The following is a 20807-nucleotide window of genomic DNA, read 5'->3' on the forward strand; positions in this document are numbered from 1 at the left end:
GCCCACCTCAGCCTCCCAAAGTGCTGGGATTACAGGCATGAGCCACCGCGCCCAGCCCAGAGAGCCAATCTTTAAGGGACAGAGTAGATCAGACAACGGCCCGCCATCTTCTGCCAGCCTACCATCTTGTGCTCTGCCTGCCTCATGAATTCCCACCATCATCTACAGAAACGTCTACCCACAAGCAGTGGCTCTATTTTGAAGGATATGTCTCTGTCTCAGTTCCTTCCAGGTGCAGCACCAACTCCCCACCACTCACTAGTTAAGGTGGCATTTGCAGTTTCAGAACTGGTTGCTTACTTATTCAGAACTGGAGGAAAAGGTCAAGAAGTTGAGCTGTGAAATGCAGAAAAAAAAGTGAAGAAACTCAGTTTTCTCTCAAAACAAAAAATAAAGGAGTTAAAATATACAAAAATGCAACTGAAATCTCTGAATGTAATTCACACTCTAGTATGCTCTTTTAAAAAAAGATCAAAGCACAGAAGCATACATAAAGCATTCTTTGTAAGCTACTCTTTGCTTACTAATAACAAATGCAGGTAAATTGGGCAGATGTAAATAAGGCACCACCACAACACGTGAGCGCCAACCACAGAGCCAAGATCCGCACACTAAATACGGGAAGTTGTAAAAGACTGTGACAGACTGTCACTAAAAAACTTGTCTTCAGGAATTCGGACGATTATCTGAAAAGATATTCAAAGTTCAATTTTGTTGGAGGAAGCAATAAGGAAGTGGGGTGTCTATGTCAGAGACGGGCGCGGGTATGCGTGGGGGTAACGTATAGAGTAGGTTAAAGGGACGTAGAAAATATTTCCAAAGGCACAAGTTTAGCATGAGGGACTTCCCTCACAGGAAAGACACCTGGTGTTTTATATGTCCTTCTGAACACGGACAGGGTATTTCTATGAAGTCACAAAGCTGCAATCCCGTTCTCATGTGCAGCACCACAGGTTTTGCTTTCAAATATCTGCAGGTGCATCCTCCTGCACTCGTTAAACTAAGGGTTTTCCTTTTCTGTGCTAGACCCGTTTTTACCACCACGCTCTCCACCTGATTCACAGAAAGGGTTCTACGACCGTCAGGTCACCGCCGCTTTTGTACTTTATTGGGGAGTCGAAGGCCTCAGCGCTGCTCGCGATTTCCCTAAGGTGGTCGGGGAGGTCCCAACCACGTTCTTCTGTAAACCAGATGAGGAAGGCCTGGGGATTCCGGCCGCGGAAAGGCACAGAGGAGGTGAAGGCTCCGGCTGCCCAAGTGACGCACTTGTAGGCGGATTCGGAAACGCGTGCTCTCGAGCCGGAGGCGGAGCCCCCAGACTCAGACCGACCCCCCAGAACAGGGCGGCCTTGCCCGAGGCATGAAGGCTTTCTAGGCCCGCTTCTAAAAGCTGTGTACAATGGAGACTCCTGGAATAGGCACATATCTCTACTGTAATCAGAACGAGATGTAACATCTAAGACGCAGGGCAGGGCTCTGGCAAAGACACGCTGGGGGAACGTGAAAGAAAGAGCCAAAACTACGCAGCTGGTCCTCAGAGACCAAAGACTACGACCCCCAGCATTCAATGCAGTGTACCCCTAGGATGTTGCATGCCGGGAGCTGTAGTTTCTCACCACCGGCCCCCCGCCATCTGAAAGGGTTCTAGGGGATTTGCAACCTCTCTCGTGTGTTTCTTCTTTCCGAGAAGCGCCGCCACACGAGAAAGCTGGCCGCGAAAATCGTGCTGGAATCACTTCCAACGTAACCCCAGGCATAGATGGGAAAGGGTGAAGAACACGTTGCCATGGCTACCGTTTCCCCGGTCACGGAATAAACGCTCTCTAGGATCCGGAAGTAGTTCCGCCGCGACCTCTCTAAAAGGATGGATGTGTTCTCTGCTTACATTCATTGGACGTTTTCCCTTAGAGGCCAAGGCCGCCCAGGCAAAGGGGCGGTCCCACGTGTGAGGGGCCCGCGGAGCCATTTGATTGGAGAAAAGCTGCAAACCCTGACCAATCGGAAGGAGCCACGCTTCGGGCATCGGTCACCGCACCTGGACAGCTCCGATTGGTGGACTTCCGCCCCCCTCACGAATCCTCATTGGGTGCCGTGGGTGCGTGGTGCGGCGCGATTGGTGGGTTCATGTTTCCCGTCCCCCGCCCGCGAGAAGTGGGGGTGAAAAGCGGCCCGACCTGCTTGGGGTGTAGTGGGCGGACCGCGCGGCTGGAGGTGTGAGGATCCGAACCCAGGGGTGGGGGGTGGAGGCGGCTCCTGCGATCGAAGGGGACTTGAGACTCACCGGCCGCACGCCATGAGGGCCCTGTGGGTGCTGGGCCTCTGCTGCGTCCTGCTGACCTTCGGTGAGTGATTCTGGAGGAGCAGACGTCCCCCCTCCACACACGCGGCCGCTTCTCGAAGGTCCTGGGGGCGTTGAACGTGGGAGGGGGGATCCCGGGGCCTGCGATGGGCCAAGGGACGTCACCATTCCTCGAAAGAGGGCAAGGGGATTACGTTTATTCTCTTCTTCCTCTGGAAATAAAAAAAGAGAGCAACATCATCTAACTCCCCTACAGATCTAATAGTATCTCTCCCGGAGGTCTCAGCGACCTCGGGGTGGGGCCTCTCTGAGGCTCTGGCTCCCCCGGGAGCTGTGCGAGTCCCTCCCCTCTCCCCGCCCGGAGGACTTTTTCGGCCACCGCAACCTTCGGCCATCCCAGCTTTCCCGTCCCCTAATTCCCCAGACTCCGACTCCTCGCAAGCGCGTGTCCCTTCTTAGATGCTGGCCTCGGGAGCGTGAGGCCTGGGGCCAGCGGAATGGCAGTGTCAGCGTGTTTGATTCGGTTTTGCTGGAGTTCGGTACTTAACATTTCTCCCCCTTCTCATGCCTCTGGGCTCAATTTCAGTTCCCCTCGCCAGAGGTTGCAGAAATCCTGTTTGCATTCTGACCTGTGCTAACGAAGGCCGAAGTTTTGGCTTGATCAGTTGGGAGGCCTTGGCTCGGCCTGCGCGCAACACGTGTGGGTGTAGAAGAGGCCTGGTATCAGTCTGCTTAACGTTATTTATAAATGATCGGAGACACACTGTTTAGAAGTGGTGACTGCCTCCGTATTTCAGGATCTACTGGAGACCTCAGCATCTGAACTTAAATAGATGTTCTGTCTTGGCTTTACCTTTGGTATTTAAACCAGGGAATGCACTCTTTCATCCCCACCTCCCTTAGTTACCAACTGAATTTTGCAACCCCTACCCTTCCCTATTTGATCATCCTCCTTGGAGAAGTGTGATGTTGAAGAGTTTGCCCGTGTTAAATCTTCAGGGTCGGTCAGAGCTGACGATGAAGTTGATGTGGATGGTACAGTAGAAGAGGATCTGGGTAAAAGTAGAGAAGGATCAAGGACGGATGATGAAGTAGTACAGAGGTTTGTGTTCATTTGAACTTACGTATACAGATAAGCCGTGTGAACCTTGTGAGTTACGGTCACTTCTTATGTATCTGTTCTCCAAAGGTCCAGATAAAGTCTAACACCCTGTATTTAAATACCCGGTGAGTTGTGTGCATACATACCTCCTAACTTGTCCCTAGGAGTGATGAAAACTGAGTGAATTCCTTTGAAAACTATATTGCAGAATACTAGCACCATAAACTTTGTAAGACTTTATAGAAGAGACTTTCAGTTGAATTTGTATTCATTAACTGTGTACACCGAGTAAGTTTAAAAATGGGATTTCTGTCAGTTGAACAATATTTTAAAATTTGGCCTCTTGGGACTTATTGACAGTTTTGAAGTCCTCACTGTGGAGCATAAATGAGTATGACTTTGCTTTTTAGTAGAGGAAAGTTGGGATTTTTTTTTTTCTGGCAATTTTAAGAACCGAGTATTTCCAGTGCAATGTTAAAGGTAGCCTACTGCTGTGCTAACATAATGAGACGGTATATCAGTAATATTTTATAAAGGTTTCCATTTTAACCCCCAAGACAATATTCAGAGGCCCCTGTGCTTTTATCATAATTCCTCTAGTTTTGAAGGGAACTATGCCATGCAATATTTGCTTATCTAACTGATTTCCTAGAGAGGAAGAAGCTATTCAGTTGGATGGATTAAATGCATCACAAATAAGAGAACTTAGAGAGAAGTCGGAAAAGTTTGCCTTCCAAGCCGAAGTTAACAGAATGATGAAACTTATCATCAATTCATTGTATAAAAATAAAGAGGTAAGCAACATGTGGTTAGAATATTTTATCTCTGTATGGTGGCATACTTGTTTACTTAAATTTGCTTAATTTACTGCAAAAGTAATGTAGTATCCAAGTAAGTAGGTAACAACCTTTAAATACCTAATATGTCCAAGAATTGCTACCAGATATCTGGGAAGAAAGGGAGTGTCAGACATTTTCCTTTTCCTTTACCTCTAAATAGGTTCATGGCCTGATAATAGTTGTGAGTCTAAGGGCAGTCACATAAACTAAACTTCTTGCATTGCATACCTGAAGATCACTGTTAGGTGAATAAGAGTGCTTTTATAAGGTACAGAGAAGAAATAAATGGGTTTGGCATAAAATCGAATATCTTAATGCATCTTGAGGATAGTCTAAGTGTATTCCCTCTGGCTTCCATTTAGATTTTCCTGAGAGAACTGATTTCAAATGCTTCTGATGCTTTAGATAAGATAAGGCTAATATCACTGACTGATGAAAATGCTCTCTCTGGAAATGAGGAACTAACAGTCAAAATCAAGGTAAGTGTAAGGCAGTTTTTCTTTCTTTTAAAGGAAAAGGAATCCTTAAAGGTAGAGGATCCCTATCAGTCAAGATAGGCTAGATTATTTTGCAGTGGCAAAAAAACCCCAAGTCTCAGTGGCTTGAAAGTCATCAAACTATGGCCAAATCTAACTTGACTTGTTTTTATAAGTAGTTTTATTGGAATGCAGCCATGCCCATTTGTTTATTATCTGTGACTGCTTCTGTGCTTCAACAGCAGAGTCAAGTTGTTTTAACAGAGAACATAAATCTCCCAAAGCCTAAAATATTTACTGTGTGGCCCTTTACAGAAAAAGTTTGCCAGCCCCTGGCTTAAATCATTGATCACAGGCTGCCTGTGGTCTTTGCTCTGCCTCATCCTCAGGCTGGGACAGAGGCGTGGGCAGCCATCTGGAGTGTGTAGCCAGTTGCCATGGTGCAGAGCAAGCTTAGAGGGTCTCATACTATTATAATTAAAGGCTCAGCCTGAAAACAGAGCTCTCCTTTACAACTCATTGGCCATTTATAACTCATTGGCCAAAACTAGTCACATGGCCTTAGCCATTCTTAAATGGAAAGTAGAGTACTCCTAAGTTTCTGGAAGGCAGACAGCCAGGAATATTGAGTGAAGAATATTAATGATCCATCACGGATTCCAAATAGAGGAATCATTCAAGTTGTTTTGTATTCTATTAAAGAAATAGGCAAGACATAAAATTTTATTTTTCTTGAATTGTTTTTCTTCAAAGATAACTTGTTTTATTTAGGTCAGCCTCTAACCTTTGACATTTAGGCCAGTCTGCCCATTTGATGTTAATACTTTATCAAATACATAAATTACTTTAAGATGTACACTTTCAGAAAAGGCCATAAAAAACTATGTGGAGGAAAATATCTCAGTTTAGTTTTCTGTATTGGAATTGATGGGACCCAAAGCTGGTTAGTTCCTCAATATTTGTTTGGCATAATGTAAATATTAAATACAACTATCTGGTTCTTGTCTTGCATTTAGTGTGATAAGGAGAAGAACCTGCTGCATGTCACAGACACTGGTGTAGGAATGACCAGAGAAGAGTTGGTTAAAAACCTTGGTACCATAGCCAAATCTGGGACAAGCGAGTTTTTAAACAAAATGACTGAAGCACAGGAAGATGGCCAGTCAACTTCTGAATTGATTGGCCAGTTTGGTGTCGGTTTCTATTCCGCCTTCCTTGTAGCAGATAAGGTTATTGTCACTTCAAAACACAACAACGATACCCAGCACATCTGGGAGTCTGACTCCAATGAATTTTCTGTAATTGCTGACCCAAGAGGAAACACTCTAGGACGGGGAACGACAATTACGTGAGTATGACCGATTCCTTATAAGAATTAATAGTCATGGTGAGGATCTTGACTCTCCAGTTCTATTCTCTGAGCAAATGACTTATTCTGGGCCTTAATTTTCTTGCCTATAAAATGAGGAAACAGAACTGTTGCCACTTGAAGAAATGTTTGAGGACCTGCAAAGGGCCAGGCACAAAGGTTTGTGATTGCTGTTGTACATGGAGGGTATAAAGTAGGAAATAGCAGCAGCTTCCCCAAGGGAGAAGGCTTCTTGGGTACCCACAGAGGAGGCACTGCTTGGTCAGTTTCCCAGGTTAGAAGAGTGATTTGTCTGTGGAGCATCCTGAATAAAGGCATGGAGGCACAGCACGCTCACTAGATGAACAGAGTTCTTTTCGGTGGCAGTTACGGATAGAATGTGATGAACTTTTATTTATTTATTTATTTTGAGATGGAGTCTCACTCTTGTTGCCCAGGCTGGAGTGCAATGGCGCAATCTCGGCTCACCGCAACCTCCGCTTCCTGGGTTCAAATGATTCTCCTGCCTCAGCCTCCCAAGTAGCTGGGATTACAGGCATGCGCCACCACGCCCAGCTAATTTTGTATTTTTAGTAGAGATGGGGTGTCTCCATGTTGGCCAGGCTGGTCTCGAACTCCTGACCTCACGTGATCCACCCACCTCGGCCTCCCAAAGTGCTGGGATTACAAGCATGAGCTACCGTGCCCAGCCAGAATGTGATGAACTTTTTAAGATTCTCAAGGTGATGTGGAGGATGTGAGGAGTGGACAAGGGGAGACTTTTTGGGGGAAATATTCCTCTTGAAAATATTCAAGATGAGTGGTAGCAACCAGGGCTGGGGCTGGCTTGTAGAGATAAAGGGCTTAAAGAAAGTTCATGAAAGTTGTGAAAGCTGTGGAATAAAATACGTCATTTAAGGATAGTTACAAGTTTTTAAATTTGAATTAAGATCCCTCTTAAGCCAGTAACTGTTGTTTGTATGGGTGAGACAGAGCCAGTGCCCTACAGTAGCTCTCATTGCTTATAGCACTGTGACGTAGACAGGGCAGCTTTTTGCCTTTTTAAAATTTTACCATCTTGGAGATGAGGAAATTCTATTTCAGAGGTCAGTTGGCTTGCCAACTCCTGCTAAGTAAGTAACAGAATGTGCCCACAGCTTCAATTTTTTTTTCTTAATTCAGTTTTAAATTTTCTTAACATTAAGGGAAAGAAGCACATACTTATCATTGTGACCAACTTTCTTCATCCTAGAAAGTAACATTTCCTGTTTTTACTGCAGCAGATGTTCTTTTAATGAAGACTAATTAGATGACTGCATTTTAGTACTTTTTTAACTTGTGTTCCCAATTTACCTTTCCCTGCCTTTGTCACTAACATTGATATCTCCAGGTCTCATTTGGAGGCATCACTAAGAGTTATGCCCCAGTGCCCTCTCTTTTTAAGCACTGGGCTAGATGTTGGAGAAGGATAGGGAAATCATTCCGAAGGAAAGATAGAAAGTGATGTCCCAAGAGATGTTAATGTCAGGTTGCTAAGAAGCAGGTGAAATTATCTGGATATAAGCTCCATGAAGGCAAACATTTTGTTGGAAGCTCCATTCCCAAAGCTTAACACTTAATTGGCAGCCATTTGTATGAATAAGTGAGGTTAAACAGGACAGTTCCGTGCAGGGAACGATGGCTGCTAACACCTGTCCAGGACCTAGTTTCCATGACCATGCATATCTTTTTAAAAATTTCCTTTGCCCACTTCTTAAATGTTAACATACATTTTCTCCAAGTTAAGTTTCAGCCCTTTTCTCATTGTCCATGTGATCTTTATGTAGTCTTATCCACTGCCATGGCCTCAGGTTCCATCTCTAGTTCTCAAATGTATATTCTTAGCCTAGATCAGGAGTTAGCAAACTTTTTCTTAAAAGAGCCAGCTAGTAGAAAAAAAGATAAAAGAAAACAACAAAAAAGAAAGAGCCAGCTAGTAAATATTTTTAGCTTGTGAGCTATATGGTCTGTCACATGTCCCAACTCTGTTTAGCTTGAAAGCAGGCATAGACAATACATAAGGATGTGTCCCAGCCAAGTGTGGTGGCTCATCCCTATAATCCCAACACCTCGGGAGGCTGAGGTGGGAGGATCACTTGAACCCAGGAGTTTGAGGTCAGCCTGGACAACATAGTGGGATCCCATCTCCACAAAAATAAAAAATAAAAAATTAGCTTGGCACGGTGGTGCATGCCTGTAGTCCCAGCTACTCAGGAGGCTGAGGTAGAAGGATTGCTTGAGCCTGGCAGGTCAAGGCTGCAGTGAGCCATCATCACGCCTGGGTGACAGAGGTCCAAAAAAAAAAGTGTCCCAATAAAATTTCTAATGGGTGCCAGCTGTACAGCTATAGCTTGCCAGCCCCTTGTCTAGGTCTCACTGCTGGGCTCTGTGTTCATGTGTTTAATTGCCTTTTAAATGCTTCTACCTAAGATATCTAACCAGCAGCTTCTACTTGCATCCAAAACTGAACTCTTAATCCCCAAATCACTAGAACATGTGCTCTGAGACCGGGGCCTAGTCACTCACTAGGCTTTGTCATATCATGGCTACTTATTGGCCAGGTACCACTAAACTAATGAGCCTTTTGAGACAGGGAGGGAACCATAGATAGACTATTTCCCATACTTAATTGGGAACACAAGTATCAAGATATGGACTACCTACTGTGCTTAAGAGTAGGTTCTAGGCCGGGCACAGTGGCTCACACCTGTAATCCCCACACTGCCCGGTAGAATTTTATATAATAGTGGAAATGTTCTATATCTGCATTTTTCCATTTTGGCGATCACCAGCCACATGTGACTGTTGAGTACTTGGAATGTGGCAGCATAACTGGAACTGAACTGTACGTTTTATTTAAATAAGTCACATGTGCCCAGGGGCTGCCATTTTGGATAGTGCAGATATAAATATAAACCAGATTAATTTTCTAGCTTTTTTAAGGAAAATGTTTTCATTAATTAGGAATAGTTATCTACAATAATCATTAGGTTTCTGGAATAACAGTAAGAGCTATGAGAGTGCATGATTCCATTTCTCTCCAGAATATTTCAGTGCTTTCTCACCTTGAAAAATGAAAACAATCTATTCAGAAGGTTGGGAATATTTTAATTTTCTACTTAAAACTAAGGTTATTCTCCACTTGAGGTAATGTAGAGGAGATTCTTCTCTTTACTGTATCTACATGTGTTACATTTTAGCTCACAAAGCCTTGTTGGTGATGGAGAGTTAACATGAATAATTAGGACATCTTGGATTATACTGAACTGCTGGCTATTACCATGGTATTTAAATGAATTTATAATCAGATCTTCTAAATGTTAGGTGTCTCTAAACATCGAATTTTTCTTGCAGCCTTGTCTTAAAAGAAGAAGCATCTGATTACCTTGAATTGGATACAATTAAAAATCTCGTCAAAAAATATTCACAGTTCATAAACTTTCCTATTTATGTATGGAGCAGCAAGGTAAATCTATATTGATTAAAAACTTATATGTATTACCTTGGCACGTATTTAAATATTCAACACTAAAAGAATGAAGGCAGGCCAGCGCGGTGGCTCATGCTTGTAATCCCCGCACTTTGGGAGGCCGAGACAGGTGGATCACCTGAGGTCAGGAGTTCGAGACCAGCCTGGCCAACATGGCGAAACCCCATCTCTACTAAAAATACAAAAATATTAGCCGGGTGTGTGGTATCACACGCCTGTAATCCCAGCTACTCGGGAGGCTGAAGCAGGAGAATTGCTTGAACCCGGGAGACGGAGGTTGCAGTGAGCCGAGATCGCCCCACTGCACTCCAGCCTAGGCGACAAAGCAAGACTCTGTCTCAAAAAAAAAAAAAAAAAAAAATGAAGGCAAAATGTGGTCTATTAGTTAAGGATACTCTCAGGGTTTTCTTACAAAAACCTATTTTTTGACCTGTAATGTTATGTCATATTCTGTAGACAAAATCAGAATTGTTAAACAAATGAGTTTAACCATAATTCTCTTATTTCAACAGACTGAAACTGTTGAGGAGCCCATGGAGGAAGAAGAAGCAGCCAAAGAAGAGAAAGAAGAATCTGATGATGAAGCTGCAGTAGAGGAAGAAGAAGAAGAAAAGAAACCAAAGACTAAAAAAGTAAGTCTGGTTTATCTCCCTGCATAAGATATTGTTTAACATGTATAGGCAAAACCAGGAAAACCTAAGTATGCACTGGCTGATTTGAAGTCAGCTTCAGTTCAGGTGCTAAGTCCATGGAGCCAGCTTTTAAAATAAGGCCTTTGTTTGTATGTTGAATACATTGTCCTGTAGAAAGTTTTAAGTATCAAACCCAGGTCATTTTTATGAAGAGTTTTCTAACTTTTATATATTGCCTAGGACTGGTGGCTTATATGTTTGGAATTTTAAAATCTTAAAAAGCCTTCTGAGTCCTCTTTTGTCTTTTTATCATGCAGAGATTAACTATAAAAATGGTTCTCTGGCTTGCTTAGGTAGCAGACTAAGAAGTATTGATCATGGTGGTTCAGAAATATTTTTGTAAAATGTTGGATTTCTTTAAGTCATGAAATGGGAATATATAATATGTATTTCCTTCTAACCTCAAAACAAATATTTTCAAGAAACATTTTTGCTAGTTAAAAAATAACAATGAAGAAAAACTTAAGCGGCTTTTCATCAGTTAACAATTGTCTTTTTGAATTAAATATTGAGAAAAATACTTCACTTTTGATACAGTTGGCAGAAACCTTACTAGATAACAGGTATCCTTTAGTGCCCTTTTTTTTTTTCTTTAATTTGGAGATAGAGTCTCTGCCACCCAGGCTGGAGTGTGGTAGCACGATCATAGCTCCCTTCATCCTTGAACTCCTAGGCTTAAGCAGTCCTTTCACCTCAGCCTCCCAAGTAGCTAGGACCACAGACACACGCCACCAACAGACATACACCACCATGACTGGCTAATTTTTAAAAATTTTTTGTATAGTTGGAGGTCTTGCTATGTTGCCTGGACTGGTCTTGAACTCCTAGGCTCAAACAGTTCTCCTACCCTAACCTCCCAAAGTGCTAGGATTACAGGCGTGAGCCACCACACCAGTCCTCTGGGTCTTTACATAGTCTTTTGAAATCTACTGAAGCCATGGTTACTGCTAGGATAACCTTGGTGAGTGCTGAGAGAGACTAATCAAATACTATAATAACTTCAGGTTGAAAAAACTGTCTGGGACTGGGAACTTATGAATGATATCAAACCAATATGGCAGAGACCATCAAAAGAAGTAGAAGAAGATGAATACAAAGCTTTCTACAAATCATTTTCAAAGGTAAATATTTATAATTCCCTAGTTTCTGGTTATTAATGAATAGACAAAATATCACCCTCTTAGTTTAATTGTATATGGTATGTGACCATGAATATGAGATGGTCCATTCCCATTTTTTCCCAGTGAGAAAATTCAAAAAAAGACCTTTAGGCCAACTATAATATGTCTACTTCTGGTTTATTGACCTAGTCATAATTAAAATCACATTTATGAACCTTTGAGATTGACATCTCAGTAGAGATGGTCTTTGAGAGTAATTGGTTTCCAAAACACACCATTTTTACTTAAGTTGAATTATTATACTCATCATTACTTCAAAATTGCAGCAGTTATTAAAATTAGTCCTAGCTCTTAGTTAATAGTGAAACTACAAAATCAAGAATGTTTGAAACAGTTTTATGGCTGTTTAAACACAATTGGTTTCCTTTTTATTCCTGTGTATTTTGTAATATGTGATTTTTTTAAAAAAAATATTTTGAGAAGGCATCTGTAGGCTTCACCAGCTTGCCAAGGGTTTTGTGTGACAAAAAAAGATTAAGAACCACCTACATAGGTAGATGTGTGATTTCCACCACAAAACCCGTAAAACATGAAATCATGTTGTTAAGTGGCTTTTAATATAATCTTTAAAGAGCTTGCTTACGACATCAAACACTTATTGTGAGATCCTATGCCTGGGAATAATTACTAAATTTATGTTTCCTTGCCTGTTTTTTTTTTTTCTTCTTCTTTTACTGATCCCTTCTTGTAACTCTTAAGGATGCAAAACTAGCATTGATAAAGTTTGTTTCAAGTTAATGTTTCCCCAGCAGCATTTAGTACAAGCAGTAGAATGCTCTAGTGGACTTAACCATAGCTAAATAAAACTTAATATTCTGTGTCTGTATTTGTTCTTTTCTCTATTCCATATCCTTTAAATTTCAACTCTTAAAACACTGTTGGTTCTGCCTTCACTTTCATTTCCATAAACTCTAAAGTCCTAGTGTCTATAAACTTACTTCATATAAAGCAGCTGTATTAGAAATATAATTAATGTGAGCCACACATGATTTGAAATTTTTTAGAAGCCACACAAAAAAAGGAACCATGAAATGTTAATAGTATAATTTATTTAACCCAGCATACCCCAAATAGTATTATTTCAACATAATCAATATAAAAACTAATAATGAGACATTTTATATCCTTTTTAAAATTTGTACTTTGCCTTCAAAATGTATTTTACACTTTAATAGCACATCTGAATTTGAACTAGCTACATTTCAGTGCTTAACAGCCATATGTGTGGTACAGTAATAGATAATGCAGATCAAGAGAATTTCCGACTTTGTTTTACAGGTATTTACATACATCTTTGTAGCCACTCTTAGAGCTAAGTTCCATGGAAGAAACATGTTCTTGAGTACTTACTGTAGTTCAAGGACACACTGAAGTGTTGTATGTAATTTTGTCATTTAGGCAGGGTGGTGGTTTTCCTATTCACTTCTCTCATACGTAAGAAATATAAACTCATCCATCCTTCTGCGAGTTTAGGAAATAATGTTATTGACAATCATCATCAAAACAACCATGTCTAGTGAATTAGAATTGCAATTCTAGTCATTTCTTCACTCCACCCTTTTCTTTCTCTTCCCCCAACCCTTTTCTTTCTCTTCCCCACCTCCCGCCAGTAAAGGAAATTTTTTTGTTAGTTAATTGCTAAACTGAATGTGTACCACATAGTACATTGCTTAGTTCTTGCACTGCTTTTCTCCTGTGTCGTTTGAATGACTAAGATACCAACTTTCCACAGGAAAGTGATGACCCCATGGCTTATATTCACTTTACTGCTGAAGGGGAAGTTACCTTCAAATCAATTTTATTTGTACCCACATCTGCTCCACGTGGTCTGTTTGACGAATATGGATCTAAAAAGAGCGATTACATTAAGGTGAGTTTTTAAGTAGTACATGCTGCGTTTAAAATTTGAAAGTTTAATTTCCAGAAAGTGACTTTTTTTTGGTCTCTTTAGCTCTATGTGCGCCGTGTATTCATCACAGACGACTTCCATGATATGATGCCTAAATACCTCAATTTTGTCAAGGGTGTGGTAAGTATCTGAAGTTTGGGAGAAGGGGTGATTGTTGTGGGGGTCTGGCAGTGTAGAGTGTTTGTTTGGCTTTGCTTTCTTCCAGTGGTTTTATTGCTCACTGAACTTTCTTTTGCCATCTGAAGGTGGACTCAGATGATCTCCCCTTGAATGTTTCCCGCGAGACTCTTCAGCAACATAAACTGCTTAAGGTAAGTGTCTCTGGGAAGAAACTCTCCACTTTGCTGTTAGATTGGGGTTCAGAGGACAGGCTCCATTTGTGGAGTAACCAGATTTTGGGTCTGTTCCATGATTCTTCAGATGAATTTCCTTTCTTTCTGGAGTTACCAGATCCTAAGAATCTGATTCTTTTTCTCCCAACATTTAATAATGAAGTTTCAAACATCTAGAAAAAAATTAAAGAATTGTACAGGTCCAGGATGAACATTTTGTCATCTAGACACATAGCCACGTTTTTATCAAGCCTTTCATTAAACCTTTCCCCTCCAATACTTCCATAATTAGAAGACTCTTTAGTTTTTGAATTTAAAAGTATTTGAAAGTAGCATATTTGTTCACTTCATTTAGATGCTAGAGAGAGAGTATCACTGAGTCCTAAGGTTAGAATATAAACATTAAGGCAATCTTGTGGCTATTTGCACGGACAGCTGAATTTCAGCCCAATCTGAATGAATTGGAGTGCTTCACCATTTCCTGCCCCTCAATAAATGGCAATAACGATATCGTCTTTGTGTCTTTCACACTCCTGCCTGGGTACCTTACATTCTCAAAAGTTGGAGGTTAACTTCTCTAATCAGTTATTCTTTCATTGTGTTTAGGTGATTAGGAAGAAGCTTGTTCGTAAAACACTGGACATGATCAAGAAGATTGCTGATGATAAATACAATGATACTTTTTGGAAAGAATTTGGTACCAACATCAAGCTTGGTGTGATTGAAGACCACTCGAATCGAACACGTCTTGCTAAACTTCTTAGGTTCCAGTCTTCTCATCATCCAACTGACATTACTAGCCTAGACCAGTATGTGGAAAGAATGAAGGAAAAACAAGACAAAATCTACTTCATGGCTGGGTCCAGCAGAAAAGAGGTGAGATGAACTCGTAAGTGTTGTCAGCCATTCTGGAAGGTAGCTAGGGATTTATAGCCAACTCTTGAGGGGGAGAAAAGGAAAACTTAATTGTGTAACTGGAGTAGTTATAAGGCCTGGTCAGTCACTGACAGGAAGGTCATTTATATTCTCTGAACCTCTTAATTCTTCACCTGTAAAATGGGGTTTTTAATAATGTATAAACATAGCAGCTGCTAGGATAAACAAATACACCAGGGCCAGACTTGGAAAACTTTGTGACTTCTCTTAATTTTGTAGGCTGAATCTTCTCCATTTGTTGAGCGACTTCTGAAAAAGGGCTATGAAGTTATTTACCTCACAGAACCTGTGGATGAATACTGTATTCAGGCCCTTCCCGAATTTGATGGGAAGAGGTTCCAGAATGTTGCCAAGGAAGGAGTGAAGTTTGATGAAAGTGAGAAAACTAAGGAGAGTCGTGAAGCAGTTGAGAAAGAATTTGAGCCTCTGCTGAATTGGATGAAAGATAAAGCCCTTAAGGACAAGGTATTGTGGAAATTACAAATTGTGGAAATATTAGTATCTGCATTTAAGAGAAAGTTATTTTGTCAACAAATTAAGCTGCAGCTGGTTACTTTGTAACCATTAGAATGGTAAAAATTTAATTAATGTAATTAAATTATTGGGAGAAAGCTTAAAACTTTTGACAATACTGCTTTGTTAATAACTTAAGTTGTTACAAATTAAATTTTATGTTTTTAAAAGGTGGTAAACTTCTGACTAGAAAATTCAGATTATCAAGTTAAGTGCCCCTACAAATTCTCCTAAACCTTAAGAAAAGCTATTTTTATGACCTGCTTCTGTGTTTATGATCTTAAGTGATAAAGTCTTAGACAGTTGAAAGACAATTGCTGAATGACCTTACCTGTTGATATTAATCTATATGACTTGATTTCTTTCCCTAAGATTGAAAAGGCTGTGGTGTCTCAGCGCCTGACAGAATCTCCGTGTGCTTTGGTGGCCAGCCAGTACGGATGGTCTGGCAACATGGAGAGAATCATGAAAGCACAAGCGTACCAAACGGGCAAGGACATCTCTACAAAGTAAGCATCCTCGGGAAAGTCCCTGCCAGGGCGTTGCCCCTTACCCAATCTTCGTTTTGGAGATAATACCAGCTTCAATACAAAGAGTAAAATTGCCTTAAATGTTTACCACTGTCTACTATAAGGTAGACAACAAGTTTACGAAGGGATTTCTCCTACATTTGATTGAGAAAGAAAAGGTCTTTGACTCATGATTTTATGATTTTATTGTATTTGATATGTAAATGGGAATTTTCTTAATGTGTTATGCATAGTCTTTACTTTTGCATTGGATTATATGCTTAGCCTAATATCTGAATTTATTTTACATTTTTAAATGTAATAGCTGCACATGAGGTTAATGACAACATTCCTCAAGTGAGTTAAGTCCATTTCAAATCACGTCCCCCACACCCCCAGGCATTAAATTATGGGTATCCAGATAGAATGTCTCATAAAGTAGACGGTACAGGACCTGTGAATTAACAGTATTTGAACTCAAGGGCCTATACCTGGAGGTATAGTGAGTCTTTGGTACTCTTTATTTTCAAGAAATATAATATTTCAAGTTTATGTTTTAATGTCACAGCAATGACCTTGAAAATGACTTCTCCCCTACTTTTATTCTCTCTTCTTTCACCTGGAGTATGTTTCTGATATGCTATCTAGTCATCATCCTTTTTTCCCAAGGCCTAGCTTAAGGATTCTTTTTTTTTTTCCCCCCGGAGACAGAGTCTTGCTCTGTCACCCAGGCTGGAGTACAGTGGCGCAATCTCTGCTCACTGCAACCTCCGCCTCCTGGGTTCAAGTAATTCTCCTGTCTTAGCCTCCTGAGTAGCTGGGATTACAGGCACCTGTCAGCACACCCGCTAATTTTTGTATTTTTAGTAGAGACGGTGTTTCACCATGTTGGCCAGGCTGGTCTCGAACTCCTGACCTCGTGATCCGCCCTCTTCGGCCTCCCAAAGTGCTGGGATTACAGGCGTGGGCCACTGCGCCTGGCCAGGATTCTTCTTCTTAAAGCCTTTTCTCACAAATGTAGTCTCCATTGTTGTCACAATTCTAAAATTCCATATATGTCTTTTAACTATAAATTTCATGCAGAGAATAGTGTTCTGTTTATCTGATATCCCATTGCAATAGTACAAGGGCCATTTAAAACATGTCCACCTATTAATTTCAGGAAATGATTAATAGGAAGTTACCTTGCATCCAACAAACATGAAGACTTACTATGTCCATGCACTGATGGTCACAGGTAGACATAACTCCTGTCTTTTCTAACATTTAGACTAGTGAAAATGACAAATCAAAGCCAGGCATGGTGACTCACTCCTGTTGTCACTCAGGAGGCTGATGCAAGAGTATCAGTTGATTCCAGGAGTTCGAGGCTGTAGTGTGCTGTAATGGCACTGCACTGTAGCTCTAGCCTGGGTAACATAGCCAGACTCCGTCTCTTTTTTATTTAAAAAAGAGGAAAAAAAGCAAGTCATAATCCGAGCCCTACATAGATAACGGGTACACCAGGATAGGGAAGGATGTGGTTCCTCCCTGTCCTCAGAGCTTTAAACTAGAGAAGAGAGAATAATCACAACCAACAGCAAAAAGCTAAGGATTTTGAAGGTATATTCAAAATGCATTTGGAACTGAGCTCAGATAAAATAAGTTAATTTTTCTTGGAATCATCGGCAAAGGCATCATGGAGAAGGTATTATTGGAGCACAATCCAGAGGCTACATAGATTTTTCTGAACTTGGGGAGGCAGAGCTACAATTACGGTAGTAAGAATAAACTAAGAGGGAACAAACAGGACATTAAATCAGTTCGTCTGTTCAGCAGTGCTCCAGGTACTTGGGACTCATCAGTAAATAAAATAGTTCCCTTCATTTCATTTTTCATCTAACCGTGTCCACTTGCTCCCCACCCCACCTCCCCGTTAAAAGGGAGCAATACAGGCTGGGCACATGGCTCACGTGTGTAATCCCAACACTTTGGGAGGCTGAGGTGAGAGGATCACTTGAGGCCAAGAGTTCAAGACTAGCCTGTGCAATATAGTGATACCCTGTCTCTATAAAAACTAAATAAGGAAACAGTGCAATCATCCCTTTTTGTCCATGGGGTGTTGGTTCCAGAATATCCCATGGATACCAAAATCCACACATAGTCAAGTCCCTTAGGTAAAGTCGTGCCGTATTTGCATATAACCTATGCACATCTTTCCATGTACTTTAAATAATCTATAGATTACTTTTAATACCTAATGCAATGTAAGTGCTATGTAAATAGCTATTATACTATATTGGGTTTTTTATTTTTTTCTTGTTTTGCCCTTTCTAATATTTTCAATCCGAGGTTGATTGACTCCGCAGATAAAGTAGACTGGAAAAGTACAGTCATCCTTAGGTGTATGAGGGAGATTGGTTCTAGGGCCCCTGCCAAAATCCACAAATATTCTAGTCCCCCAGTCTGCCCTGTGGAACCCGTGTATATGAAGAGTGGGAGCTCTGTGTTTGTGGATTCCACATCCCAAGAATACAGTATTTTCTATCTGAGTTTGGTTGCTGAACCTGCACATAACGGAGGGCGGACTGTATTTATTGGAAAAAAAATAGCATATAAGTTCAAACCTGTGGTGTTCGAGTGTCAATAGTACATTTTGATTTTTTTTTTTTTACCAAGAGTTGTTCTCTGTAATTATGAAAGAATAAGGGAAACGTATGAACCCTAAAATTGGATATGTTTTGTTAATGTTCATTTTTATCTCTTAACAGTTACTATGCGAGTCAGAAGAAAACATTTGAAATTAATCCCAGACACCCGCTGATCAGAGACATGCTTCGACGAATTAAGGTAGTATTACAGCAGTCCTCTTGCTTGTCTTTTGAGTACTTTGCATCTTTTAATATTAATCTAGTGCATCTTCTTGCATTTCAGGAAGATGAAGATGATAAAACAGTTTTGGATCTTGCTGTGGTTTTGTTTGAAACAGCAACACTTCGGTCAGGGTATCTTTTACCAGACACTAAAGCATATGGAGATAGAATAGAAAGAATGCTTCGCCTCAGTTTGAACATTGACCCTGATGCAAAGGTTTGTATCCCCAACCTTCCCGCAAAGGCTGGCTGGCTTTCTTTGTTTCTGTTCTTTCAGAATAGGCCTCTCATTATTGAGGGATGTAGCTTTGAGACATTTGCCTAATTTCTACCTTTTGAAAGAATTTTATTGAATGTTTGAATCCCTGTAGTGTCAGGCACTGCACTAGAAACTAAGTCCTCCTTTTACGTCCTCTTTCCTTTTTGCCTGCCTCCTTTTGTTAGCTTGGCTGTTCATTCTAGTTAGAGGATTTAGTCTGTGGTTCTGAATAAACAGAAGTGACATTAATTATGATTTTATACATATAAATGAGCAAAGTGGAAATAAATCCAAGGCATTAATGGGCCCATAAATGTTGTGTTTAGGTGGAAGAAGAGCCCGAAGAAGAACCTGAAGAGACAGCAGAAGACACAACAGAAGACACAGAGCAAGACGAAGATGAAGAAGTGGATGTGGGAACAGATGAAGAAGAAGAAACAGCAAAGGTATGGCAAATCAAGAATGTGACTTGCATTTTCAGTTCTGGCAAAGTTAGGACAGAGTTTTAGTTCTGGCAAAGTTAAGACTGTAACTTATAGAAGTCAGACTGAGCATTTAAATTGTTTATTTCATGCACAAACCTGTGAGCTAAGTTTTTTTTCTGCTAACTTTTAATACCTTCTGGGTTTTTTTTATTTATTTACAGGAATCTACAGCTGAAAAAGATGAATTGTAAATTATACTCTCACCATTTGGATCCTGTGTGGAGAGGGAATGTGAAATTTACATCATTTCTTTTGGGAGAGACTTGTTTTGGATGCCCCCCAATCCCCTTCTCCCCTGCACTGTAAAATGTGGGATTATGGGTCACAGGAAAAAGTGGGTTTTTTAGTTGAATTTTTTTTAACATTCCTCATGAATGTAAATTTGTACTATTTAACTGACTATTCTTGATGTAAAATCTTGTCATGTGTATAAAAATAAAAAAGATCCCAAATACTCAGTGTCTTGACTGTCTTGCAGAGAACTACCTAATACTTGGCTGAAATTTTTTTTTTAATCATGTGTCTTGGGTTCTTTTTCTTAGAAAAGTGACTCAGGCTTATGACTTTTTTTTTTTTTTTTTTTTTTTGAGACCGAGTCTCACTTTTGCCCAGGCTGGAGTGCAGTGGCACAATCTCTGCTCACTGCAACCTCCGCCTTCCGGGTTCAAGCAATTCTCTGCCTCAGCCTCCTGAGTAGCTGGGATTACAGGTGCCCGCCACCACACCCGGCTAATTTTTTGTATTTTTAGTAGAGACAGGGTTTCACCATCTTGGCCAGGCTGGTCTTTGAACTCCTGACCTCGTGATCCACCCACCTCCACCTCCCAAGAAAAGATTTTTTTAAAAAATCAAAGGTTGAGCCAGTCATGGTGACACACACCTGTGGTCCCAGCTCCTGAGGAAGCTGAGGCAGGAGGATTATTTGAACTCAGGAGCTTGGGACTATTGAAAAACCAAAGAGTTTAAAAAGTCTTCCACAGGGAGAAGAGAGAATTTCCTTAAAGATTTCCAAATATATGTAGATACTCCCCCTTTCACAGGGTGGAGCTTAATCTTCCTCTCCTTTTTGAATGTGGGCTAGATTAAGTGACTCCTGAAGAACAGAGTATGGAAAGGGAAAAAGTAACTTTGCAGTGGAGAAACCTGGCAGACTTAACCAAGTGATCAATGTTAATATCACCAGTGATGTGTACCCCCGATAGGATGTGAAGTGAATTGTACTGCTGTGGTTTCCAAAAACCTGTAATCTCAATCTAATGAGAAAAACAGACATATTTAGAATATGTGAACAGTATTCTTCAAAATTTCCAGAAAATTTTCCTCAGAAAAACAGGCTGAGAAGTAATCATGGATGGCAGAAGACTAAAGATACATGACAACTATTAATAAATGCAATGTGGTACCCTGGAAACAAAAGGATGTTAAATGGAAAAACTGGTGAAATCTAAAGTCTGGAGTCTAGAGTACAGTTGAGAGTATTGTACCAATATTGGGTTTTCTTGTTTTGAGACGGTGTCACTGTCTCCCAGGCTGGAGTGCAGTGGTA

The 20807-nt window shown here is 40.8% G+C and overlaps 1 protein-coding gene across 1 annotated transcript; it reads left to right on the plus strand.

The window, feature by feature from the left end:
* The first annotated feature begins 1302 nt into the window (after window positions 1-1302).
* Window positions 1303-19715, plus strand: HSP90B1 (heat shock protein 90 beta family member 1). Its single transcript, XM_019038374.3, has 18 exons — window positions 1303-2342; window positions 3299-3401; window positions 4054-4195; window positions 4603-4719; window positions 5733-6064; window positions 9458-9569; window positions 10106-10225; window positions 11290-11406; window positions 13199-13336; window positions 13418-13495; window positions 13621-13686; window positions 14314-14583; window positions 14863-15108; window positions 15529-15665; window positions 18416-18494; window positions 18579-18734; window positions 19103-19222; window positions 19423-19715. The coding sequence occupies exons 1-18, from the start codon at window positions 2294-2296 to the stop codon at window positions 19450-19452; spliced, it is 2412 nt and encodes an 803-aa protein (XP_018893919.1). The 5' UTR covers window positions 1303-2293; the 3' UTR covers window positions 19453-19715.
* Window positions 19716-20807: the final 1092 nt, after the last annotated feature.

The sequence above is a fragment of the Gorilla gorilla genome, chromosome 10 (assembly GCF_029281585.2).
Source record: "Gorilla gorilla gorilla isolate KB3781 chromosome 10, NHGRI_mGorGor1-v2.1_pri, whole genome shotgun sequence".
NCBI classification, from domain to species: Eukaryota; Metazoa; Chordata; class Mammalia; order Primates; family Hominidae; genus Gorilla; species Gorilla gorilla.